Source organism: Camelus dromedarius, chromosome 9 (assembly GCF_036321535.1).
Source record: "Camelus dromedarius isolate mCamDro1 chromosome 9, mCamDro1.pat, whole genome shotgun sequence".
NCBI lineage: Eukaryota > Metazoa > Chordata > Mammalia > Artiodactyla > Camelidae > Camelus > Camelus dromedarius.
The window spans coordinates 79,405,216-79,432,662 of NC_087444.1; the positions used below are offsets into that span (position 1 = coordinate 79,405,216).

The following is a 27,447-nucleotide window of genomic DNA, read 5'->3' on the forward strand; positions in this document are numbered from 1 at the left end:
CCGTGGTCGGGGCGTGACCTGGGCTGACCCGCACACAAGGCCCAAGGCGCCGCCTCTGGGCACCTGGATGAGGGAGGGCTGGTGCGGAGCCGGCAGGGCGCACAGCCAGGCGGCGTCACAACTCGGACAAAGGCGCAGAGAGAAGTCCTGTTCTCCTCCCCTTCCTTCCTCGGCCCCTAAAAGCCTCCTGGGAAGCAGCCCCGTCGCAGGACTCAAGTCTCCGCCCCCATAGCGACCGGACCCACCGCCGCCTCTGTGACGCCACCGGAAGTCCCGCCCCCACTCCTCGGGCCCCAGGAAAATCCTCTCCTGGGTGGTCATTGGATGAACGTCCGCCGCCAACGCACAAGCACAGCCTTCTGGGTAATGTAGTTTCTCCCCTGCATGCTGCCAGGTAAGGACGGGCCGTTACACTCTGCATATCAAAGGCCAGACGGCACCGCGAGGGACACTGGGAAATAATGCTCTGTGGCTCCAAAGACGGACCACGCCAGATTTCTGCGGCCACGTTGGGCGAAGCCGCAACCTGAGAGATCTCTTACTGGAGACCCCTGCCTGTGTGGCCTTAGGCAAACCTCCTAGGCCTCTTAGACCCTCAGGAAAAATATATAATTAAAAAAACATAATAAAACGACTAAAAATAGGTAATAAAAAGATTGTAACTTGTTTGCATTGTCTTTGTGAACTAACATTAAATGGTGCTGATTCAGTGGTTCCCAAACCAGCAGGATCAGCATCACCAGGAACTTGCTAAAATTGCGTATACAAGGGCCCTAACCCATTATCAGTCCATAGCCTGAACCTGCAGCTCCTAAAAGACTAAATCCTGAGGAAGTGTGAAAACTGAAATCACTAATACCCATGGGGATATCCCAGTGCAGAAGCAAAAATGAGAAGACATAATGAAGACAATTTCACCACCACTTCTGCCCATATTCCATTGCCCCAACCTCATTTACATATAAGGGAAGCTGGGTGTCCATAAAGAAAAAATTGGATAGGAGAGCATCTACCCAGTTTCCAGTGCAATCCAATCAGTTTAGCCACCAGATAACTCCATTTTATTACTCCCTCTACACATTCATCACTGTTTATTACTTTTTGGGTGATGGCCTCAAACCGTATGTCTCCATCATTTTTCCCCCCAATGCCTACATCTTAATGTTACTATTTCTGTTTCTAATCTAAATTAAGACCAGAAGGCGATAAACAAAGTAAGTTGCCACTCACTCCCAATATAATTATGGTTCTGAAATATAGTGGAAGGAACTACTCAAGGATCTGCTGAAGAAAAGGATCTGACAATCTAGATTTCTATACACAGCAAAACTGTCTTTCAAGAAAGAGTATGAAATAAGACTATTTTTGAGCCAAAAATGGGAAATTTAATGGGATATTAACACACATAATATGAACTCCTAAAGTTTCTGTTTAAGGATTTGAAAACTGATCCCTGATGAAAGATCTGCAATGATAGAAACAATGAGGGTACAAGAGGGGAATACACTGGATGGATACAACTGCTCGTGATTTGTATTAAACATGAATACCATTTCCTTGTGGAGTTAGAATGGTGGCATTGACACGTGAAGTCTCACCACATATACTGAGATAGGATATACTGGTTAATTTTCTAAGTCCCTTTTATAGCTTGGGAAAAAGAAAAAGTATAACTCTGTGCTCTACTGCTTTAAACAAGTGCTTGTAAATCTTAAACAATAACAGACAGAATTAAAGTATATGCTTTCCAAACTAGAACACCTGTAAGTAATTAATAGAAAGTTTTTGAAAAGGTGGGGTAGAACAGGTGAGGCAAAGAAATCCAGAAATGACATATTTAAACCCAAATACACACATCAACTATTACATTAAACAAATATGACATAAATTAAATTAGCAGTCAGTACTTTCTAATGGCTCAAAATTCCCTTCACAAAGGATTTTCAAGAGGTTTTGAATTTCCATTCAAAGCACAATATACCATGACATCTTCAGCCACTCTATCTCCACTAGTGGGGGGAAAAAAAACAAACCAAGGAGCAGAGAAGAATGTCCGGCTTTGGCTGATGAGGAACCAAGACCTTATGCTGAATGTCATCAGACCCACGAGCAAGCTTCTTAAGAACTAAAATCTACTGAGATGCCTTCAGGACCTCCAGTATATTGACACCAGAAAAATCCCATCAGCACATCTGCTGGTGAGGAAAGAACAGGATGGTACAAGGGGGTAACATATGAGTAACAGGAGCTAACTCTTAACCATGTCCACGTACCCAACACCATGACAGGCACTTTACAATACTATCCTATAACCTGTACAACCACCTGGTGAGGTGGGTTGGTCAACAGAATTGCTTTACAAATAATGGAAACGAGGGTTCCAATGGTTATTTGATCTCCCAGTTTACAGGGGAGGAAACCAAGAACCCAAAAGGCCCGAGCTGCCCTGAGTTATGGCCAACGGTAAGGAGCACCGCTGAGAAAAGTGCGCGAATTGGTGCAAGTCTCCTCACTGCTCTACGTACCTTCCCACCTAAACTCATCCAATCTGGGCAGGACCATGGCTGCTCCTGGGTCAGAGAAAGAAGGCCATGGAAAATTCTGATGAGACATGTTTTGAGACACACTGGCCCTCAATTTCTGCAGTGCCCGGGCTCAGCTACAAGTAAAGTTTACACTACAGCAACAGCAAGAACTGTGCGTGTGAGGGACACCACAGTTTCTCTTGGGCACGAACTCTCAGATGCCAAGGAAGATTTTTCCTCTGGCCAAATGATCTGCCATAGTAGTTACTTTATTTTTTCTTTCTTTCTTTCTTTTTTTCATGGGGGAGGGTAATTAGGTTTATTTATTTTACTGGAGGTACCAGGGCTTGAACCCATGACCTTGTGCATGCTAAGCATGCACTCTACCACTGAGCTACACCCTCGCCCCCTCACAGTAGTTCCTTTAAAAAGGTGTGTCCCCAGTATGAGTCCTCTGATGTTGCCTGAGGCCTTCCTTCTTGTAAAAGGCCTTACCGCATCTCTTACACTTGTAGGCCTTCACCCCACTGTGAACCTTCTGATGGGTGCTGAGGGTTGAGCTGTAGCTGTAGGTCTTTCCACACTCACTGCACTCATAGGGCTTCTCCCTGGAGTGACACCTCATATGTCGAGTTACAGAAGAGCTGTCACCAAAGGCTTTCCCACATTCTTTGCACTCAAAGGGTTTTTCTCCAGTGTGGGTTCTCTGATGCCGAATAAAATCAGACTGGTGGGCGAAGGCCTTTCCACATTCACTGCACACATAAGGCTTCTCTCCACTGTGACTCCGTTTGTGCTCCGTGAGATGCGATTTGCGGATGAAGGCTTTCCCACACTCAGTGCACCCAAAGGGCTTCTCTCCACTGTGAATCCGCTGGTGCTCCGTGAGGTGTGATTTGCGCCTGAAGGCTTTTCCACACTTGATGCACTCATAGAGTTTCTCCCGAATGTGAATGCTGCGGTGTTCGACGAGGTCTACTTTCTTGAGAAAGGTCTTCCCACACGTTTTGCATGTATAGTGTTTCACTCCAGCGTGAGTCTGCTGATGTCGAAGAAAGAAGCGATTCTTCACAAACCCTTTCCCACATTCCTTGCATGTGTAGGAATTCTTCCCTCTATGAAACAATGGGTCTTCCCTTGATCCACATGATTCACCCTCATGGGGAACATCTCCTGTAGAGACTCGATCCTGTAAATCTTTTGAGCAGAGACTGTCACCCATTCCCAAATCACCACATTCAGGGTTCATCTTTCCAAGGAGGGTTTTCTTCTGGGGAACTGTCCCTGTCCTCAGGTGCCCTCTCAGCTTTTCTGATGGTCCTCCTGGTTTCCTGGCTTTCCCCAAAATGGAAACACCGGAGCCTTCCTGAAACAGCGACCTGCGGGGTAAGCATCCCTCAGAGGAGCCTGACTGAGAAGCAGCAGGATCTGTGGTCTTGGTTCTTCCTCTGTCACCTGAAGGGAATTCAATACACAGAAGAGGCCTATTAGCAGTGCCAACTTGAAAGAAACAAAATCACCAAGCCAACAGGAAAAAGAGGACGGAAACACTGTCACTGATACCTGCTGGGTTTTCACATCTCTGAAACTCGGGGTTTTGGTTTGGTTTTGCTTTTTGCTGGTCTTTGGATTCATAACACCTTTGAAGGGACCACCTTGAGGAGAATTTGGGGCAGGGGCCAGAGGATGGCAGAGTGGAGTCCCTTCCTCACTGCCCAAGGAGAAAGCAATGAGGACACCATGTGTGCTGCATTTGTTCTAAGAAAGGATGTCACAAGGTGCTACAAGAACACCGGGAAGGGAGCATCTAACCCAGCCTAGATGGGAGAGAGAAAGATGTCAGGGCAGGCTTCCCAAGAGGAGTGTCTGGAGGTCTGAGTCCTAAAGAACTAGGAGTAGTTACCAGATATAGAAAGTAAGAGGGCCTCACAGCCAAAGGAGACAGAGAGTACAGAGGTGCAGAGAGAATCCTGGGTGTCCAGGGAACTGCAGGCATGAGAGGATGGTGGAGGTGTGAACAGAGACAGACAGGGTGCTGATTTCCGGTTCCATGTATATCCACTCAAGAACAGTGAAATCGTGGTGGGGGAGGGTACAGCTCAGTGGTAGAGTGTGTACTTAGCATGCACAAAGTCCTGGGTTCAATCCCCAGTGCCTCCATTTTGAAAATAATAAATAAATAAACCTAATTACCTCCCTCCAAAACAAAACAAACAAACAAAAGAACAGTGAAAACTCACTGATGGTGTCCAAGTATTGAGAGTCATGTTTGTAGGAGGCAGTACTGACTAGGAGGGCTCATGAGGAGTCTCCTAAAGTTTCTATCGTGACCTGAATATGGTGGTTACTTGGATTTACTCATCTGTGAAAATTCATCAAGCTAAGCCACTAAGAGCCATGAACATCGGTATGTGTAAATTACACTTCAGTTTAAAAAATTAGGAAAAAAGAAAAGGGTCGAGGAAGTGAGTGGAAGTCCAGTGCAGACCTTTCTCCCAAGAATAAAAGATCTCCTCTAAGAAGTGGGCTGTACACATAGCCACACCAGCTAGAGGCCACTCTAGAGCTCAGGAAGGAACTGAGAGAAGAAAGGCGCTCCCCAGACAGCAGATGTTCCTGGTGCAGGGACTGGATGCAGCTTCAGAGGGAGGGGAGAACAGAAGCTGCAGGCAGCCAGCAGATGCAGATGGGTCTGAAAGGACTGACAGAAAGGGCAGTAATCCGTAGCCTGCATCTGCTCAGAGGCTGAGGCCCCCGCAGCTGGGGAGTGGTGGGAGGTCTGAAATACGGCCAGTGGCTGAGATCGCCGGGGCAGGACACAGAGCTGGGCAGAGCAGATGTGTGGAGACAACAGGCTGTGTGGCAGCATGCAGATGAGAGATGACGAGAGCTGGACCAGGGCGGAATGGAGACGTTTAGGAAGGGGACGGACTCAGGAGATGGATGTGGGGTAGGAAACGGACAGGACTTGGGGTGGCTGGGGGAGGGGGTCTGATGGATGGTTCCAGGTTGTTTCTGACCTCAACCTCTTGGATGGCAGGACCATTCATGGAAACTGGTGTCCCTTGGGGGCAGGGGGTTAATAGTTCAGTGGTGGAGCACGTGCTTAGCACGCATGGGGTCCTGGGTTCAATTCCCACTACCTCCAGTAAGAAAAAAACTGGTGTCGCCAGGGATAACCCAACACGAAGCTTCCACGGAGTTTCAGAAGCAGAAGTCCCTCCGGTCTGCAGGCTGCAGGGAACCCCACTGCCTGGCCCTTGGCAACCCACCTGAGGAAGTGCTTTGGGAAAGGCGTCTCTTCACTGTCCACAGCTTCTTCCCAGGATCCAGCAGGTAGGGCAGTTCTGGTTTAGGAACAGGACACCCTGTTTGCAGAGGTACAGGACAAAGGTGTTTTGTAAAGACCAAGACCACCCTCTCTATAAAGCATGGCATTCAGGACAGGAAGCATTTCAGAATAATGGTGGTCCCGTGTGAGCAGAAATAAATCCTGACTTTGGTCTTGGAAACCAAGGCACAGACACCCACCTTGGGCAGTGTCTACACAATTCCCTTCATCCTACAGAATCCAATGTTGCGCAGCTGTACACCCTGCTCACGTGCAGCCTCGGGGCCCCGGCAAAGTCACCCTCTCCTTCCAAGCTGTTCCCTCATGGATCTAAGTCAGGGTGTCTCTCACCAGGTGCTGCCTGATTCGCACCATGGGCCAGTTCAAACCAGACCTCTAGGGTTAGGCCTGGGCGTCAGCAGCTGCCAAGGTGCCCTGGTAACTGGCACCGGGCAGCAAGGAAAGACCCGGTGTCCGCCGCTTGCAAATGGCGCCCCCACCAGCAGCGGTCTCAGGTGGACCGCTGACTTCAGACGGTCACTCACGCAGAAGGGAGGGCGATGAGGTGAACAAGGGCTCTGCTGCCCCAGTCACCGCCGCAGCGTCTCGTGGCTGTGAGGCACCCAGATGAGCTGCAGGCCGACCCCTGCACTGGGAGAGGGAGCAGGAAACAGAGAACAGGGTTGACTTCAACCCGTCGACACAGTCCAGAGGCAGCTGAGCTGGGATGCAACACCAGGCTGCCTGGTTCCGAAGCCCAGACAGCTCAGCACTCCATGGGGGAGAAGATGGCTCATGGGCCCTGTGTGGAGCCAGCAGCTGGGAGAAACTGGGGATGTGAGTGTGAAGATTTAACAGTCGGGGACCAGGGGACAGTGCCAGGGGCCTTCTTGGTGATTCCCCAAAGTGTGCATTGGATGAACCACAGAAGAGGTAGACACAGGGAGGAAGCCTACACGGTGACTCGGGTGAATGTGGCCATTCACACAGACATCCACTATCATCTCTCAGCATCATTCACAAAGGAAAGGGCTTTTACCACCAAGGGAGGCAGAGGCTGGCATCTTCAACAGTTGAGCTCAAATGTTAGCATTTTAGCTTCCTGAGACACACTGCCAGGGCTGTGTTCTCCTTATACAGTGGGGCAGAGGAGCCTGAGGGCACTGATCCAGTGGAAGTCACAACAGTAGGAATACGAGTAAAACAGGCCTATGTGCACTTTAATGCAATAACATTAGGAAAATAATAGTATCACTGAATAAGATGAGTATTTAAATATTCGCAAAAAAATTTTTTGCTCCAAAATCTGATTGCTTCCTTTGGGTAGGAGGTCCCCAGAGGAGGGAGAACTGGCTTCGGGGTCAGGCAGCTTTGGGAAAACACAGCACCTCCCAGGATTCGGTGAGCAGATCAGGGCAAGTGCCGGGAACAGGCCTGATGCGGCCCCAGTGCTCGGAGGACGCTAGCTGTGACGAACTGGTACTAAAGGCTTCTCTTTAAACCAAAACACTTATTTGCTTTTTCTTTAACCAATTTCTTCACTAAGGGAGTCTCATATCACTCCAGAAAATGGGAGAACACTTCCCTTGTCACAAATGATGGGTTACCATTGAAACACCACAATGAAGTCAAAATAAGGCTATGGGGTCCCAGCGACCTCCTCAGCCTCCTCAGGGATGTGAGAGGTGGAGGTCGCTCCCTCTGCTGAAAAGGAAAATAGACAACGGTCCTGGGAGGCATGACGGACTCAGCAGGAACTGAGACCGCTTCCACACGACCACGCACACAGCACACAAACAACAGGGGCCAACTATGGAGCACAGAGGACTGACTGTATTCAGTATCCTGTAATAACCTAAAATGGAAAAGAATCTGAAAAACAATATATATAGTGTATATATATATGTATATATATATACACACACACATATATTTATAACTGAATGACTTTGCTGTACACCCAAAACTAACACAACATGGTAAACCAACTATACATCAATTAAAAAAAAAAGAATCAGGAGGGAAATGACTTCCGTGGGGTGTTCATCAGATCGTGGGGTGACACATCCGGGTGTCCTCTAAACTCCTCTGTCGCCCCAGCAGAGAGTGCGGGGAGACCTCCCGAAAGAAGGGATGGCCGTATACACCCCAAGGGACAAGGAAGACTTTCAACTGAGACTGTGTTACTTACAAAGATGATGGCAAAGCCCTCCGAGGGCCTGCCTGACTCTCCCCCATCTTGGAGAAGCAGCCCACCACCCACACCCTCCTAACGGGGCTGTGGGGCCACCAGACCCAGCCAGGCTGGGGCGGTCAGGTCCCCTGCACGGGAATCTTCCCCAAGCGCCCTGGGCTGAGCCTGTGCTGAGTGCTGGGGTGAGAGGTTGAAGGAGGTGTGGGCGCAAGTGACCCCCTCTGGTCACAGAAATGACTGTGCAGAAAAGGCAGGACACAGGCACGCAGCGGGAAGCAGGCAGAAGAAACCTGAGGGTGTCTGAGAGCCAGGACCGAGGTGCCCACCCCTGCCCAAAGCTGCAGTGAGAGACGGCGAGACGAGGAGCCCCCTGGAGAGGGGCCCGGGGGAGACCCGGAGCCGGGGACCAACGCGCCGCCTCCCAGCCCTGAAGGCAGCTCCTCAGCACAGCCTGCCCCTGGGTCGTGTGGGGGCACCCCCATTTCCCTCCACAGCGAGGACTATGCTTCTTTCTCAGGGACCCGAATGGAGACCGAGGGAGCACGGGCAGGAGGCGGTCGGCCCAGAACACGGCAGGACTGCGGGGGGGAGGGCAGGGCTCAGAGACCCTGTCCACCCCCCCGGGCCCGGAGAGAGGGTCTGGAACCCAGAAGGAGGCTGCTGGTCCCCACACGGACGACAGGAGAAGCCTTACCCAGGGACACCAGGAGCCTGCACGTATCCAGAGTCACCTTCCGGTACAGGGCCCTCTGAGCCAGGTTCAGGAATTCCCACTCCTCCTGGGTGAAGGTCACAATGACGTCCTTGAAGGTCACCGGCGCCTGAAATGTTAAACAGCAGCATTGTGTCATCCTCTGGGGCTGTGGATGGCATCACAGCCTGTCACTCAGTTGCTGGTGAAGGTGCAGAGGGATCCAGGCCCGAGTCACTGGGGCCTCCTGAGGGCCGAGCTCTGTGCTGGGCTGAGAGACGAGGCTGAGAGAAAAGCCTTCGGCGGGGGGAAGCAGTGGGGCCTGACGCAGATAGTGGCGTTCCTGTGAGGACCCTGAGGGCTCTGGGCTGTCAGAGGAACAGGGGAATAAAGTGATGCTGATTCGGACAGTGAGAACAGCAGCTGGGCCTCCGGGTCCTCACTGTGGTCCTGCCCCAGGCTGAGGGCTTCACAGGCTGTGTTAAAGGGGATACATGGCCGCAGCTCTGGAGCAGCCTCCTGGGTGTGAATTCAGACTCTTGAATGGACACTAGCCTGCTGTGTGACCTCGGGGAAGCCACTTCACTTCTCTGAGACTCAATATCCCCCATCTGTATAACAATGAGTCTCACGTCATCGGGTTGTTGTGAGAACTGACAAAAAAAGGGCCATAAAGTGAACACGTGAGGCCCTGCTCATCACAGGCTGTGTATCTTGTTACTTTCATTCACCCTCCTGCAGCCACGGAGGGGAACGCCACCCTCAGCCCCATGTCACCATCAAAGCTAAGGCTCAAGGGGCTCTAGCGAGTCGCCCGGGAAGACCCCAGGCTACACAGCAGGGGTGAGATCTGAACCCAGTGCCCCTCGTCCAGGGAGCATGTAGCCCCCACATCCCTCCATGACCACAGCGGCCCACAGTGACCAGGACACAAAGCGCCTCTAGTAACAGTTGCTGTCAAACGCACTTCGGCCACCCCTCAACATACACCCAAGGACACAGGCAGAGGATCAGGCTGTCCTCACCCACCTCAGGGGAGAGGCACTGAGGGGGGCGTCACCTGTCCCGGGAGTGGCAGGCCCTGGACCAGTCCTCATACCTGCTCAGGCCCCCTGGCCCTAGCAGACTCCCCGAGGAGATTCCGCAGTGAACCAGCAGTCAGTTTTCCCTTCTGGGTCCTGACAGCTCATGTCCCTGAGGCATGGATACCTCAAGGACCAAATGGGTAAAGATGATGTAGCTGTGACCCTGAGAATGCGGGCAGCAGACTGAGTGGTCGTGTCGTGTGTCCTGGGTGGGGGGGTGAACGCCAGGAAATGAACACCCTCTCCCCAAGCCACATCTCAGCACGTAGGGGAGCCCTTGGCAACCACAGGGCCTGCTCAGGCCTCCCTGACCAACTCCGTCCTCACTGCCTCTGTCCACAAGGTCCCCTCCACCTGGGCCGGCTTCTACCAAGCTCGCTTGCAGGAGGGAGCCCTGCCCGCCTCACAAAGGTTCACATACGTGTCACCCTCGGGCCTTCCCAGCCCACTGTGCTGGGAACACAGGCTCTGGTGGCCGATGGACGAGCTTTGAGTTTCGACTCCTCAAGAGCTGTGTGACCTTGGGCAGGTAACAACATCTCTGAGCCTCAAGTCTGCCTTCTGCAAAGCCTTCTGTAAAAGAACAGAGCCTAACCGAGGGGTGAGGCCTGAAGGACTGAAACAGAACAATTGTCCTTCAGGGCAGATCAAGGGCCCAACGAAAGCCCACGATCATCATTGTTTTCTTGATGATTCCTCTTCGCTCCTCAAACGCCCTGGAAAGTCTCAACCCAACACTCAGCTCAGCAAGAAAATGCCAGACCCCAAACATGTGGGGGCAGGGAGTCCTTTAGCTAGAACCAGAAAGTCCAGGAACTATCTCTGCAAAGAGGTGGCATTTGGGCAGAGCATTTGGGCTGAAGAACGCACACAGGTGGCCTGCAGGCTTCTGGAGATGGTGCCCCAGGCAGAGGGAACTAACTGCGCAGGGAAAGGCTAGGAAGTGGGTAAGAGCTAGGAAACGGAGGATGGCGGAGCTGGAGGGCAGTGAGCCAGGGAAGGGTGGAGCTGGAGAGGACACACAGGCACACAGGCAGTCAGGGGGACAGCTGCAGCAGGCCACCGTGGGGGTCTGAACTGATTCCACGCGTGAGGCGAGCCCACCAGCTCTCCAACCTACTACTGAGCCCATTACAGGGCTGGTCCGGTGGTAGGCCTAGGGCTAGAGTGCCAACAGAGACTAACAGATCCACAACAGGCAACCGAGTAACGAGCAAGACAATGTCAGATGGCCCCATGGGTTCTGATGTCATAAAATGGAGTGGGGAAGCGGAGGGTACAGCTCAGTGTCAGAGCGTGTGCTTAGCATGCATGAGGTCCCAGGTTCAATCCCCAGTACAGCCATTTAAAAAATAAATAGATAAATAAATAAAAATGAAATAAATAAACTTAATTACCTCCCCTCCCCCTCCCAAAAAAATAACTTTAAAAGAAAATAGAGTGTGGAGATTAGACAGGTTGGGGGCAACTTTATACAGGGAAATCTGGGAAGGCCTCTCTGAGGAGGGTCCACTGGAGGAGGAGTGGAATGAACGAAGGGGGCCACATGAACAAAAAGTGAACACATGAGACAACTGCAGAAGGTGACTGAGGCTGTAACAAGAGTAAACAGGGTCTGTTGTGTGTTGACATAGAAACGCACAGAATGTTCCTGCAAGGGGCCATCGCCAAATCTGTAATGCATTCACTCAGTTTTCACATCAAAGTGTCTTTTGAAAAAATTATTTATTTATTAATTTATTATTTATTTTATTTTGGTGTGGGTGATTAGGTTTATTTATTTTTAGAGGAGGTACTGGGAATTGAAATCAGGACCTCATGCACATGAAACATGGGCTCTACCACTGAGCTATATACCCCCCCCCCAGTGTCTTAAAGAGAAAAATGGCTTCACTGCTGTGAGGGGCAGGACATCTTTGTATTTTGCATATTGTGAATACATGGCAACTGCAAACATGAATCCAGTGACTTTCCTGGCCCCTAGCCTGCCCACGGGCCCTTCGAGAAGAGGAGCAGTCATTCCAAAAATACTGCACCCACAGTGCATCTGTCCCCAGGCTCTCCCTCTTCCCCATAGCCTCAACTAGGTACAGGCCCGAGACCCAGGAAACTCCAGGGCTGGAGTTCCCCGGGTGAGCCCCTAAGATCATCACAGGACAAGGACCTCTGTTCCCAGAAAAGCATCTAGAGTGACACTACCTGGCCAGTGCTGGATACTGGGGAATACATACCACACATGTGCCTTCTCTGATCACCTCAAGCCAAGGGGAGGAAATGTTACTATTGTCATTAACCCCAAAGAAATAGAAGACAAGGGCACCCATGAGACTTGCTCAGGGTAACAGCCCTGGGAAGGGCACGGTTACAATGCACGCTGAAGTTTCCATAGTGTTACGTGAGCTCTTTCCTAAAGCTCAGTCCATTCAGACAGCACAGACACAGAGGGGATTCGGAGATGTCCCATTTCTCTTCTGTTTGTACTGCTAAAAGGACAAGACCAAGGAAAAGGGCTCCTTGAACCCTAGAAATCAGATTAACGAACAGCCACAACCAGCATTTCTGGAGCATTCTGGTGCTGCATTCAGTGGTTTTCACGCCCAGTCACCCCGCAGAGAAGATGCTGTTATTAACCCCATTTCACAGCTGAGGAAACTGAGGGGCTCTGGACTTAGCAGACTTTCCTGCTACTGGGCATTGGCAAAGCCTGGAGCTGAACCCAGACCGTGGGCTCCGAAACTCGTTTTGCACACCTGAGATACGCACTTTGGCTGGGAGGGTGGCTGAAGATACTCATGTGGAACTGAGGGTTTCACGTATGTTGGGGGGTTGCAGGGAGCCCCCTCCCTGATGCTGACTTCTCTCACCTTAAGTCTGCTCTCAACTGTACGGCAAGAGGAAGCCTCTTAAAACACGAATCAGATCCCTTCCCTCCTCTCCTCCAAATCCTCCACGGTTCCAAGCAAAGTAAACGAAGTCCCCGTTCCTCAGCCTGCTGTTCCAGACCTGACTTCTCGGCGCATTCTATTCCCAACAGACAAAATGGAGATCCGCAATTCCACACGGCTCATCCTCACCTCCCGGCATTCACACCTAGTGGTTCATGTGCCTGGGACACGGCTCCACAGCTCATCGCTCTACTGAGTTGAGAACCTTCCAGACCAACCCCGGCCTGAATTCAGGACGCCTGGCTGGGACTGACTGGCCAGCCTCCACGGCCACCAGACTGAAAGGCAGCGTTAGGGGACGTGAAGACGCCCAAGACAACACTATCCTCTACATGCGGGCGCCAGGACGACGTGGCTGGGGGTCCAGGGGGCCCGAGGGGGCCTCCACTCACCAGTGCCGGGTCCGCTCGCGCCTCCGCCGCCATCATGGAACGCTCTGCAGGAACCCGGGCCGTGCGAGGTGGACGACCAGGGAGGGTCCCCAGCGCTCAGCCGACTCCCTCCGCTGCCCCGCCTACACTCAGCCGTGCCTCTGCGCAGGGTGGGCGGGAGGCCTCTTCCCGAGGGTCCGTGCTCCCGGGCCTCGAGCCCGCTCAGGGCAGCGGAACAGCGACCCCGAGGAGCCAGCCGCAGCCACAACGAGCGCCACGAGGACGCCGCCGGAAGTCGCCCCGACACGGGATCCCAGCCCTGCGCTGTCATTGGCCCAGAGCTACCGCCTCTTGCCGCAGAGCCTGCTGGGTAACGTGGCCCCCGCAGCCCCGCCTGGCACCTCGGAGGGCAACCCCTCGGCAATCTCCGCCGCGGATCAGGGGGCCCTGCGTGAGGGCCCCTGGGAAACGACTTCATCGGGTCCGCGGGCGCGGCGAGGCCTCGTGGCTTCTTAAATGGCCGACCCCCCACCCCGGCGTTTCTGGGGTCTGTCTTATGCAACTAAGGGAAATGTTTAGATGTGTTATTTCATATGTGCCCAAAGGCTAAAATCCCAAAGGGACACACCAGACCACTGGTATCATGCAGATAGAAAGGGAGTCCACCCAAAGATTCGAACTAATAAATACTACCTTGCTTTTCTTTCACTGCAGCGAGACTGAAGCTTGAGTCATTCTCTGGGCTTCAGGACTGGCCAGGGACGACAGAGAAGAGACTTCAGAGGTGAAGAAGGCACAGGTATTAGGCAGCCTTGAATCACGTGGCCAAGACGCTGTCTCTTTTTCCCTCAGAAAACATATTTTTCCCGCCTCTGTACTCATTGATTGTATTTGTATCCAACCCAACTGTCCTATCAATATAGTATTTCTTACTCCATATTACAAGGCATGTTAATTTCTTTTAGTAGTGTGACACCTGAGGTCTATTTGAAAAGTAGAGGTATTTACCAAATTTCATTTCCTGTTATGTCAGTTCCTGAAGTGGTAGAAGTGCGTAGAAAGTGGCCACCTGAACTGTGAGACAAATGTTCTGGTTTTTTTTATCTCAATTTGTTTGCAGTAATTGCAATGATACTGTCTGCCAAAAGATTTGAAATTGTCTCTGAAACCGTCTGTGAAAGGTAAATGACTCTCCACCAGTTTCATTCTTCTAACAACATTATTCACAATTACTTCATTTAATGCATTAACCTTTATTCAGTAAAATTTCATTCTGGGAAGATGCCCCATGTTCTCATTATATAGTATCTTTGTTACTGAGGATCTGCACATGATTGTGGTTAGACAGCTCGATGTCCTCAGATCAGAACATGGCTTCTCCACCCCCCAGTCAGCCCCTTTGTGTCATACTACAATAATCAAGGGTGAGTCAAGGTTTTTGTCCAAGCTGGAATAAGGGGTTTGTCATTAATTGTGATGGGAAGGTGGGTGGTGGTGGTATGGGTGGAGGAAGTTGGGAGGAAATATTATAATCTCACTTTTGAACATATTTTTTTAAGAATGTATCAAACATCCAAATGAGGCAGATTGTAGGCATTTCAATGTGGGACTCTGATTTTTTTTTTCTTTTGGTAAAACAAGTCAGAATTTTTATTCTTTGATGGATTATTTAGAATGCCCATAGCTATGCAATCCAGACTCCTCAACAGAAGAAATTAATGTTCACAAATAACACAAAGTAAAATGTCTCATATATGGACCCTGAAGTTACAAGTAAGTCCAATGATTTAGAAAGAAAGTAAGCACAGCATGCAGCTTATCTGGAGAATATTTAAGGACTGCCTGACCTGAGTTACAAAAGGATGCTCCTTTATCTCAGGTTGGGACCAATGTGTGGTACCATTTACACTCCAGAGCTCCACATGGGATCAAAATGAGGTAGATTCCAGATGAAGCCATACTCTTGCTTAGCTCTTTTCCTTGCTTTGTTCTGTTGTTCAATTTCCCCTGATAATTTCCCCCAAATAAATCGCATGTTGTTGAACTCTGTGTCTGGTTCTGCTTCTGCAAACCCCAACCTTAGGCAGAACACATTTGGTCAAAACATAAAATATTCATCATGTGAAATATATCAGGGATATTTGGTTTCTTCTCCATAAGATGAGCAAAGGCCTGGAAAACTCTCTTGAATGTGTAACTGCAGAATCAGACCAAAACTTGGCCCTATCCTGTTTCTAACAAGATTCTGAGTTGTTTTTCAGAGACAACAGCATGGAACCACAAGTCCTGCAGCCAAACCATGTGCTGAAAGATTTTGACCTCATACAACCCCCAGAACCGAAGTTTCTCCCCCCTCCCCCACTTGCCTGTAGTTTTCTTTTTTTTGTAGTGTCGTTGCCTGGTTTTGTTATCAGGGCAATGGTAGCCTTGTAGAATGAATTTGGAAGTGTTCATTCCTATTCAACTTCTTGGAATAGTTTGAGAATGATTTGTATTAGCTCCTCTTTATATGTTTGGTAGAAATCCCCTGTGAAAGCTAACTGGTCCTGGAATTTGGAAGTTTGCATAAACCCAAGAACCCTGACAACCAGAACCAAAAAGCGAATCAGAGATTACAAACCTGATTTCAAGACATATTATAAACAAATATTCAACACATGAAAGTACTGGCGTGATCTGTGGATCACTTGACTCCTGACAACCTGCAGTGACTCACCAACAATGACTGGTAACTTCCCAAAGCTCCCATGGAGACACAGGAAGGATCTAAATTAAATGCACTGTTCTCACTGAGTGTGGGTGGATCCATTGTTCTAAGAGGGTAGGGTGTCTGGTCCAAATTTTGTTTAAAAAAATTATAAATGGGACATGTAGTTGAGATGAAATCACACTAAGGCAAAGATGATACAGACAGATAATAGATAGGTAGACAATACAGACAGATTCTAGAAGAAAGGATCTATTTTTACAGAGAAGCAATGGAAGCCAAGCCACTCCTGGGAGGGTAAGGAGTGTCAAATGTTTTTTTGAGGGGAGGAATAATTAGGCTAATTTATTTAGAGTGGAGGCACTGGGGATTGAACCCAGGACCTTGTGAATGCTAGGCACTCTACCACTGAGCTGTGCCTTTCTCACCTAATTAGTGTGATAAAGAGAACATCCAGGAAACTGAAATGCAATTAACAGCATTCTACCAAGGATAGACACATAGACACCTCCCTACACAGTGTGTGACACATTGTTAAAGGCTGCATGACACATGTCCCTGATCAACGGGTATCACACGGACACTATGTACCCACTCACACTGGGAACTCATCTTCTTCATCTGATTACTCACAACTTACGTTAACGTGAAGCCTATAGAGTGAACCCTGTTTTGGTCAGTGACTTTACTGAGAGACCAGTGAGACAAATTTCAAATCAATACAAACTGAGGAGGGGAGATGTCAGGTACTTCTGAAACAGACTGCTGATGGGCAACGTGTGTCTGGCTTCCTCAGCAAATGCCTTTTGTTTTTATGGGTTTCTTCTCATCTGTCTATATCTCTATCTATGTGTCTATATGGCTAATCTACTTAAGGTTTTATTTCTATTGTTCTAACCTCAGGAAGCCAAATTTAGTTTTTAAGAATAGTTAACCTTGGGTTTCCTGAGATAAAAGTTCCAAACAATCAGATCGCTGAAGAGATACTGAACAAATGTGTATTTGCTCCCAGAACAAGGGCTGCCATGGCAGCATCTCTGAAAGTGAGCAACAGGGGTGACATATAAGCCTGTGATAAAGAATTAGAACTCCACTATGTCATCTGCTTGTAGGGAAGTGATTACCGCTTCACATGTAAGCGCACTGACAGTGTCTGCTCAGGGAGTACAGATAAACTGTGAAAGCACATGGCACTATGTGAGTCCCAACAGCGAGTAAAAGTGCTTAAGACAGATACCCATCAGGAGCGCCACACATTGATGAAGGAAAGCTGGTTTTTGAAATAAACAATCAAAATCCCAATATAATGTGAGAAAAAAAAAAAAAAACCTGACATCTAATAAGAGAGAGAAGGAAGCCAATAAAATGACTACTGGGGAGTTTTAGTTGAAATAAAGGCATTTTGCAAAATATGATTTCTTCTTGTAACTCAAGACCATTGAGGGTGGTGAAAATAAAGGAAAAGACAGCGTGAGAAGAGTTAGGAAGCGTATCCAGTCGTGCAAATGAATGTTAAATCTGCGTTGCCACTTATCCCATATTTTAAGACATCAATATGTATCGTGTGTGTTTTACACATTTTTCTGGGACTATGGAATCTATCAGTGCACAACATATAAACACACATTTCCCTCCTGGAACTTACTCTGTATTTGCTGGAACAATACAATGAGCAGCTCATCTATGATGCTGAGTGCATAGTGTAACAGAAGGGGAAGGGTCCTAAGGAAGCAAGAAGGGCAGCATATGGGTGATGAAAAAATTAGGAGTTTATGATGGATTCAGGCACTAAATTGAGTGTCCACATTTGGACTCTGTGAAGATGACAAATGAGGATGTAAGTTTGGTGATTTATTTCTTCCTTTCCCACTGCGGCATATTCGTCATTTTGCGTCACTGAATGAAACTGGAGCTCCGGGACAGCAGTGAGTAAGAGAGCAATGGGCAGCTGCCCTCCTTTTATTTTATCCTAATGCAAGTATTTTAATAATGGTTCAAAGGTACAGCACTTCTAACAGCTCTCTGTAGATGTCACTTATAAGATTAAGAAGGATCACGTCTATCCTAACTTTGATAGCTCAGGGTCCTAGCACTGAACAACTCACAAATTAAAAATTTTTTAAAATTCCCTTTCACAGTATCATCACATATAGAGAATACCTAGAGACGCTTAAATTACACAAGACCAACAAACAGAAAACTAAAGCATATTTCTAACAAAAATTAAGTAAGCTCTAAATAAAAAGAGATACATCGTGCTTATGGACTGGAACACCTAGTGCTTCTCTCTAAACTCAAGAGTAAGTGCAATCCGTATCGAACTCCTAGCAGGATTTTCTGTGATGTACACATTGAAAAGTGGATCCTAAACTTCACATGGAAAGGCAAAGAACCAAGAATAGCCTTTAGAACTTTGAAAAAGCGAATCAGAGATTACAAACCTGATTTCAAGACATATTATGAACAAATATTCAACACATGAAAGTACTGGCGTAAAGTAGATAAATGCAACAGAATAGTCCAGGAATAGACACAGACATAAATGATACACCGTCAGTGAAGATAATAAAGCAATTCAAAGAAGAAAATATAGTCTTTGAAATCAGTATCACTGCAGCAATTCGGCATCCATATTAAAAAAAAATCCAAAATCAACTGAAAATGGATTATTAATATCACTACAAAACCTAAACTATAAATTACAGAAGGAAATGTCAAGAAAATTCTGTCTTTATATTTGGGAAACATTTCTTTTTTAAAATCAGTAAAACAATAAAGGAAAAAAATAGATTACAGTAAATTTTAAACCGTTTTTTCTGGAAAAGCAATTGAAAAGACAAGACCAATTCTGGAAGAATATACTGGCAAATATTTCCATAAAAGAGCCTAAATCAAGAATCCAAGGGGAGAGCACAGCTCAGTGGTAGAGCACATGCTCAGCATGCACAAGATCCTGGGTTTAATCCCCAGTGCCTCCACTGAAAAATAAAATCTAATTACCTCCCCCTGAAAAAAAAAAGAATCCATAGAGAACATTTAAAATGCAGTAATTAAGATGACAAATCATATAAAGCAAAATTTCAAAAAAGAAATATGAATGAAAATTATGACAGGAAAAACGAACATCATGTCATTAAGGAAATGGAAGTTAAACTCACTAGGTATGGCTGTACACCTACGATGTCACTGAAAGTAGGAAGTCTGACCACACCAAGTGCTGGTGAGAACGTCAAGCACGGAAACGCGGGCTCTGGCTGTTCTGGTGAGACTGTACAAGGACACTGCCACTTCAGGAATGTGTGACGGGCCCCACAGAAGAGGAACAGGCACCTACACTACGACCCAGGGACTGTGCTGCTAGATATTAACTCAAGTGCAGGAAGGCTCAAGTCCAGAAGGCATCTCCCCAGTGTGCTGAACTTTCTTGCTTTTCACGAGCTTGGAGCTGTCTACAGAGAACTGCACTCAAGGATTTTCAAAAGTATGGTTACCCTCATGGACAGTAAGACTCCTTCTGTAGAGAAAGGCTGCCCCACATTTACTGCACACGTAAGGCCGTTCTCCAGTGTGGGTTCTCTGGTGCACAACAAGGCTTGCTTTGTAGCAGAAGGTCTTCCCACACTCACTGCATCTAAAAGGCTCTTCTCCAGTGTGGATTCTCTGATGCTCAACAAATCTGATTTTCTTCTTAAAAGCTTCCCCACATTTGTTGCACTCATAAGGCCTTTTAGCAACGTGAATATTCTGGTGTCTATTGCGAGCAGAGCTAGTTACAAAGAACTTCTCACATTTGTTACATCCGTAAGCCCTTTCTCCAGTGTGAATTCTCTTATGGGCAACAAGACTCCCTTTGTACACAAAGGCTTTCCCACACTCACTGCAAATGTAAGGCCTTTCTCCAGTGTGGATTCTCTGGTGACAAAGAAGCCTTTTTTTTAAGACGTAGGACTTTCCACATTTGCTACACCCATAAGGCTTTTCTCCAGTGTGGATCCTCTGGTGCACAAGAAGGTTATTTTTGTACGGGAAGAGCTTCCCGCATTCACTGCACTTATAAGGATATTCGCCAGTGTGGATTTTTTGGTGGTCAACCAGTGAATCCTTGCGGGCATAGGCTCTCCCACATTCCTTACACTCAAAGGGTCTTTCTCCAGTGTGGACTCTTTGGTGCACAACAAGTTTACCTTTGTAGAGGAAGACTTTCCCACAATTACTGCACTCAAAAGGCTTGTCCCCTGTGTGAACTCTCCGATGATGATTAAGACCCCCCTTGATTCTGAAGAACTTCCCGCAGTCACTGCACTCATAAGGTTTTTCTCCAGTGTGAATTCTCAGGTGCTCCGTGAGTTTATACTTTTTATTGAAGGCTCTGCCACAGTCGCTGCACTTGTAGCGCCCTGCCCCAGGGTGGGAGACCTCCCTGCTCTTCCTGCTTCGACGTGGGTGCTCTCCACTGCGGCAGGGCTGGTGCTGGACAAAGTCCAGGGTGTCTAGGAAATCCTTCTTGACCTCTCTGCATGTGAACATGCTGTCAGATACACGCGCTGTGCAGCCGGTCATGAGCAATGCCCTGCTCTCCTCCCCTGTGAGGTGTTTCTCTCCACTGGGCTGCTTCTGGTGCTGCTCTAGGTAAGAACTGAACATCTCCCCATAGGCCCCAGGAGAGGATGGTTCCAGACCAGGAGGGACTCCTTGGTGCTCGGCCAGGTATGAAACATCCTTCTCTACCAGGACACACGTATCGGAAGTAAGAGTCTTCAGGATGGATGGGTCTGGCTTTGGACTCCTGGCTTGTGCTACTTCTTCTACAGATAAACACTGTTCGGAAATGTCCTCTTCAGCATCTGCCTCAGGCCAGAAACCTGAAAGGAAAACAAAAAAATGCTTAAGTGTATGGAGATTTTGGTGGGACAGGAACCGACCAAAAGATTTTTGTATGACGCATCAGAGTCTAGGTCCACTGGGAGCCAGAGTCAGGGTGAGAAGGGGATATACTCTGAGTACTAGATGTGAGGGTGACAGAATGGGGGAGGTCTTACAACAAGCAAGAAAACAAGATACTGGGATATGGTGCTATGTCGAGAGGACAGGCCTGGAACAACCCATTCCTTGGCCAATGATGTTCAGCAGGACTTTCTGGTGGCGACAAGTTTACTGTGTACAATGTTCTAGCTCCAGGAAAATGTAATGCACCCGACCAGCTGGTGTTCAGGGACTGTGAACATCCTAGCACCTCACACAATACTTTAATAAGAGAGTATTATCGGAGAACAATACACGGGGGTTGGGGTGAGGGGAAAGACAGACGTGGAGGACGCTGAGGCAGAAAACAGCCATGGGTAAGAGCTCCCAGTGAAAACGAAAAGGCGGCAAAGTGTCAAAATGCAAAAGAAAAATAGAAGTCAGGTATCGCCATGACGAGCTTTAAGACTCAAACAAGAGTGAGCAAAGGACATTTGCTTGTAGGATGAGACTCACGGATGCTGCCACGCCTTCCTACAGCTCCTCTTCACGGCCCCGGATCCAGTCAACCCTCTTCCTGTGTCTAGAGAGGTGTCTGCCTCGTCAGGCACCCAGGGCTGCCTCCACCCCTCAGCTCAGGCTGGGTGGCCGTGGAACCTACCAGATCCAAGTCCTCACAGGAAAACAGGGCCACTATGAGAAAGACACTGGCCCAGAGGGAATCAACCAATGACAGACTTGAGGAAAGATATTTACTGCTGTAGGAACCGTGGGGAGAATACTGAAAAACATGAGTGTGTGTGGACCACAAATGCTCAGCGGTAAGTACCTGGGACCCCGGGGGCAGGCAGGGCACAGAACAGGAGGCGGAGCCTGTGACGCAGACACCCCCCCCCCCGTCACGTCTCCACACTCAGCGCGGCAGCAGCGGGGAGACAAACTGGAGGTGGACGGGCAGGCTTCCAGCCTCGGAGCCCAGCGCCTCCTGTGAACGGCTTCCGGGGACACGGCGCACACACAGGATGGGGAAACAGCCAAATGCCAGGACATCAGGGAGTCAGCAGCGCCCACGGTCCAGGCTGGGAAGGCGGGGGGGGGGGGGGGGCGTCACGCAGAAAGAAGGGCGGAGCCCAGCACAGGGGAGGGCGTGGGAACGCGGGGCCTTACCCAGGGAGGCTAGAAGGGACAAGGTGTCCAGCATCACGTCGTGGTACAGCAGCCTCTGAGCATCACTAAGGAGCCCCCACTCCTCCTGGGAGAAGTACACAGCCACATCCTCAAAGGTCACAGGGCCCTGTCAGGAGGGGGACAGGTGAGTTCACAGCAGCCTCTGGAACCAGGACCCCCAGGTCATGGTCGTCCACCCAGGGCCCCCCTCAGAGTGGAGACTGATGCCACAGGGACCGCCATCATTCAGATCATTCAGTTAAGCCAGAGAGGGAGGGGCGGGCTCACAGGTGCTCTGGGCGGCCGCACACACGCCCAGTTACTCTCCTTCCGCTCGGCTCTCCTGGGATCACACAGACCGTGCCACCAACAATGACACTGGCACTCAGCCTCCTGGGGGAAACCTGAGCACAAGGGCCCCGAGTCATCCTCACACTCCCTCCCCACGGCCCAGCGGGGAGGATCTCACCTCCCGCACCCGCAGACCATGACCCCACCCCCACCCCAACACTGCCACCTCTGCTCCAGGCCTCGGGCGTCTCACTGTGTTCCCCACACCCCCTCAGCACAGGCCAGCCACTCTGACAGTCTGCAGGCTCCAGCAACACTTATCACAAACCCTGAGCCTGCGGAGGGGAGATAGTGCCCCAGGCCTCACCTCTGGGTCCCTCTCAGTAGTACCTTCTCCACCCCCTAGGATCCTGTGCCGCGACCAGGATGCACCTGAGGCCCCTCACAGCCCCAGCACACACACTCATGGTCACTGTACCTACGCATCCGTCACAGTGATGACACCCACCCCTGTCCCAGTGCCCAACAAGTGAGCCAGTCCACGGAGAAGACCCTCCTCCCCCACAACCTTCATGCCATCGCCCCCATGACCTGTGAGAGCTCAAATCTGGCCTGGGCCACGTGCTCTCCACCTGCTCAGGAGCACCTTCAAGCCTGACCCGCCTTCCCTGATCTCCAGAGGTGTTTCCTCTTGCCCACCTGACACCTCACACTCAGCCTGGTGATGCGTAACTCTGGCTAGCACTTCTGTTAATTACTCCTACTTTGGACTTCCCATCTCAGAAACGGCATCTCCACTCTCCCCTAAAGGCACACATCGCGGGGTCGTGTCAGGCCACTGTCCCTCACCCTGTACAGCAGAAGGTCACCTTTACTCACACACGAGACAGAAACGAACCTCCTCTCCTGCTACAGAGCCGCTGCTGGGATCCAGTCTCAGTGGACCTTCACCAGGGCTGTCCCTCCACTGGGTCTCCCTGGCTCCACCCTCACCCCCACAATCTCCTCCCCTGGGCAGGCAGAGCAGCCTCTTCAGACCCAGAGCCAGACCACTCCCTCCTCTGCTGCAAACCCGGCACGGCCCCCACACCCTCAGGAGAGCCCCAGCTCCCCAGGCTGCCGTCCCAGGAGCGACTCCTGCCCTCAGTCTTTTCAGCGGAATCCTGCTGCTCCCTGAGCCCTCCCAACTCACTCTCATCTCCAGGCATGTGGACAGGCCAGCCCCTGTGCCCAGGGACATCTCACCATTTGACCTTCTTCACTGGACATACAGGAACACCTCAGGACCACTTCTGACCTCCAGGATCCTGGGCCTGAGGGGACCCCAGGGCCCAGAACCAAGGACAACATCCTAGGACAACAGTGTCTCCAGATCGTGTGCCAGGACCAAGGGTAGGGATGACGTCTTCTTCCACTTACCTGTCCAGGGACCACAGATGTTGCTGCTACTATGAGAACCTGTGAAAAGATGGAGGATGTGAGATAAAGGTGATCATGGTGAGGTGAGGATGTAAAGCCTGAGCTGTTTCCCCCTTCCTCTTCTTTGGAGATGAATGGCCTCAGGCTGGCCTCTGACCTCAGATCCTTACTCTTTGGAACTGTAACTGGACAACTCTATGGCCCTGGACATAGACCCAACCTCACTGAGACTCAGTGTCTCCATGTGTAAAATGGCAACACTTAGGATGTCCCTCTCATGATGCTGCAGTGGACACCAGATGCATTACTGCATGTCTGTTGCTAAGGCTGAGCTATCAGACAAGATGAACATTTCTGCAAATGCTTTTGAAAACAGTATCTCTTAAATGTCTTCCACATCACTGTATAAATGTGACATTTACTTGATACCTGGAGTTTCTGTGATTCTCTTTCTGACATTAAATACACGGAGTCTTTTCAACCACAAATGATCTGATTCAATGACACAAAGTGGGTGTCCTACATTTAATCCTATTCTGATAGTACCTGAGGTGAGTGACAGAATCCACAGGTTTAAGGGCTCAGTCCCACAAAACTGCCCCCTTTTCAAAAGCCAGTTCCAATCTCTAGTGCCCTGGCAACCAGTACTTCTGTCCCACTTGGCTACAAGTTCAGGGTTTCAAGTGAACGTCTCCTGAGTTTTGATAACTTGCTAAAAGGACCCACAAAAGTTAAGAAACCACTTTTCTGATTTCTTCTCGTTTATAATAATGGATACAAGTTAGGTACAGCTAAATGGAAGAGCTGTCTAGGTCTAGGAAGGGGGTGGAGGGCAGCAGAGTTTCCAGGCCCTTTCAGTATGTGCCTCCCAGAACCTCCATCATTTGAATTTGTGTACCAATCTGGAGGCTCCTTGAATTTTATTGTTCAGCAGCTTTTACATCTAATTTCCAGTTCCCTTCTGATCCTTGGGAGTTCCCCAGTGGTGCTAGAAGTTTAAATTTATAATCGTTTGTTATTTCTGGTGGCCTGTCCCTATCTAGGGGACTGACCCTAAGTCACTTCATTATAATAAACTTCTGTTTCATAAAAGGGGCTGTTGTATATAATAAACAGTACTAATGCCCAGGAAATTCCAAGGGGTTCAGAGCTCTATGTGAAGAGCTCAAGACAGTATCTATCTATCTATCAATCTATATCTATCTATCAATCTATTTATGTAACACAGACATATATACTCATTTTAACCAATTACTACTTGCATACAGATTGTTACATTTATACACCTTTACCTCACAGTTTCCTGGGGGAGCTGAGGCACCTGTGCCCGTGACCAGGCCTGGGCTGCCCCACCAGCGGGGCTGACCCATTTCTGGCCCCACAAGGAGTGGACAGTCGGCTGTGTGCAGAGCAGTGAATCTACACAAGCTCACGCCTCCTTGTCCATCTCCATCCCAGCCATGGCTCCCGACTCCTTACACCCCTGCTTCCCCAGAAAGCCCCGGAACTACAGGACCCTCCCATCTGCAGGCAGCCTCAGCAAGTCCCACCCACTTGGCCCTGCCCTCCAGCCCCAGCTCTCCCTTCCCTCATCTCACAGATGAGAGAGTTTCAGCTCACAGAAAAGTGACAGGACTTCCCCCCAACTTGAGATCCAGACTTGGCCCCCCAATCCAGGACTTAGGCTGTCAGCACATGGACATCACTGAGCCAGCGACACCCCACCCAAATTCCAGACTACAGATTCCAGCAAGCTATATATTTCAAAAACAGCATGTCCCAAATCCAACTTTTAATCCCTTGTACAAACCGATTTCCCACATCAGTTTCTTGCCTCAAGTCTTCCAGACTCTCAGCCAAAAGAAAACCTTTATTGTCCTTTCACTGACCTTGATGTCAGAGCCACAGTCACTGCACCAGGAAATCCTGCCAATTATCTTCAATTGGGAACCTAATAACTTACATTCCTTTGTAAAAAATTAATGAACAGAAACCTCAGTTAGAGTTGGCACGCCAGAAGGGTGAGCCCTCACTGACCTCAGACAATAGCGGAATCCCGAAGGAAGAGGGGCTCTCTTCCCTGGAAAGGACTCAGCCAATGAAAGCCAAGGACGCTTCACTGACTACAGCCCTTCTAACTTCCTTTTTAAAATTTCTATGACAGTGTTCGCTAACCCTGGCAGCACATCCCAGTTTCAATATTCCCTGATGATCCCACAAAAAAAAAAACATCTTTGCAGGAGAAATCGCGGGCAGTCTATTTGTTTCAGGTCAACAACTTCCACAGCCACCACTCTGGTCCAGAAACCACCGTATTCTTCCAGTCTAACGCAGTCGGCTCTCCCAGTCTCCCTGCTTCCACCCTCATCGCCTTCCCTAGTCTGTTCCCCTCTGAGCAGCCTTTGAAATACTTTCCAACCTTTAACTCAAAAATCAATCAAACAAACAAAAAAACCAAACTCTAACTCTGACCGTTTTCCTGATTTATTAAGAACCCTCCATGGTTCTCAGAATCCTCACACTATTGGCCCAGACGCTGAGGCTGCCCTCACAGCTATGATTCATTAACTTCTCTGCTCCCTGCAGAAGGGACTCGACCCCAGGTTTCTCGAATGCCCCGGACTAAGGTGCACTTCCGTGGATTTGCACGCGCTGGGTCCACCGCTGTTAACACTGTCCGCACTCATCACATCGCCAGTCAGCAGCGGGGCCACCACACGTGCACACCTCCTGTTCTGGAAACAGAGTCCTGACCCGCAAGGCCCTGAGCAGGAGCCCCTCACTGGGGGCCTGACGATTTGCCCAGGATCTGGGGAGCAAGTCACCTGGGCCGGGTCCGTCAGCGCGCCGGTTGCCATAGGACCCTCTGGGGTCCGTGGGGCCAGGAGACACGCGGGATAATGGCGGACACTTCAGGTGAAAATCCCGGAACTAGGGTCCGCAACCCGCTCACTCCTGTGCAGTGTGGACGGTGCCCCCTCGGGCTCTTCCTATTTTCTGTTACTCGGCGGGACCCAGGGATCCAGAATTTCGTATCCCACAACCGGCTGTACGAGCCGCGACACAACCGCCATCAGAAAGAGGCCGGAAATCCCGCCCCATCCTGTTTAATGTTCACGGAAATGCCCCAACTAGGGGTCGTCATTGGAAGAGAGCGCAGGGCGCCCGCGCACGTCCTTCTGGGTAATGTAGTTCCCGTTGCGCGGCGGATTGAGTTGCGTGTGCGGCCCTCCCCCACCTCGTGCGCACGAAAAGGGCCGGGTACCTGCCGGCAGGACTGTTAAAAGCGTTATCAAAATACACTCAGCAAAGCCTATATGTACAATCTTCATAAGATTCTGATTTAACTCGCATTTATCAACATAAAAGTTGATAGAGGATTGGAAAAAAAGCATTCCAGGTATGAAAAGCCTGAGTCGCTACAGTGCTTGTTTTTGGATTTTTTGAAAATATTGGAAGATTTGATGAAAAAAGTAAAGTCCATAAGATTTTGGAATAAAAATATGTCAGGCATGTATAAGTAGCATTGCTATATCTGCCAAAAACATGAAAATAAGAAGCAAAGAAGTAAATTTGCAAGAACAGAATGTAAAACAGAATTTTTTAAAATCGGACCTGAGAATACTGTAAAAAATGGAAAATAAAAACAAAAACTTGGCACACAGGTGTTAAAGGAAAATTTCACAGAGTTTAATGTTTGTATTTAGTTTGCTTTTACCTAGTGCTTCACGAACTGGAAAGCATCCAGTTTGTAAAACA

The 27,447-nt window shown here is 49.3% G+C and overlaps 2 protein-coding genes across 3 annotated transcripts; both read right to left on the reverse strand.

Moving 5' to 3' along the window:
• Window positions 1–1,378: 1,378 nt before the first annotated feature.
• Window positions 1,379–13,408, reverse strand: LOC105105046 (zinc finger protein 599). The gene is made up of 4 exons (XM_010998802.3): window positions 13,164–13,408; window positions 8,745–8,871; window positions 5,798–5,893; window positions 1,379–3,980 (listed from the first exon to the last, which is right to left on the reverse strand). Exons 1-4 carry the CDS (start codon window positions 13,197–13,199, stop codon window positions 2,950–2,952), a joined length of 1,290 nt encoding a protein of 429 aa, XP_010997104.3. The 5' UTR covers window positions 13,200–13,408; the 3' UTR covers window positions 1,379–2,949.
• Window positions 13,409–14,325: 917 nt separating this feature from the next.
• On the reverse strand, window positions 14,326–26,789 carry LOC116147091 (zinc finger protein 773). 2 transcript variants are annotated; one of them, XM_064489560.1, is made up of 4 exons: window positions 26,514–26,789; window positions 23,689–23,727; window positions 21,979–22,105; window positions 14,326–20,711 (listed from the first exon to the last, which is right to left on the reverse strand). In XM_064489560.1, the coding sequence occupies exons 1-4, from the start codon at window positions 26,544–26,546 to the stop codon at window positions 19,315–19,317; spliced, it is 1,596 nt and encodes a 531-aa protein (XP_064345630.1). In that variant the 5' UTR covers window positions 26,547–26,789; the 3' UTR covers window positions 14,326–19,314. The 2 variants fall into 2 exon arrangements, with proteins under 2 accessions (XP_064345630.1, XP_031313221.1); XM_031457361.2 differs by lacking the exons at window positions 23,689–23,727; window positions 26,514–26,789 and adding an exon at window positions 23,515–23,681.
• Between the last annotated feature and the right edge of the window lie 658 nt (window positions 26,790–27,447).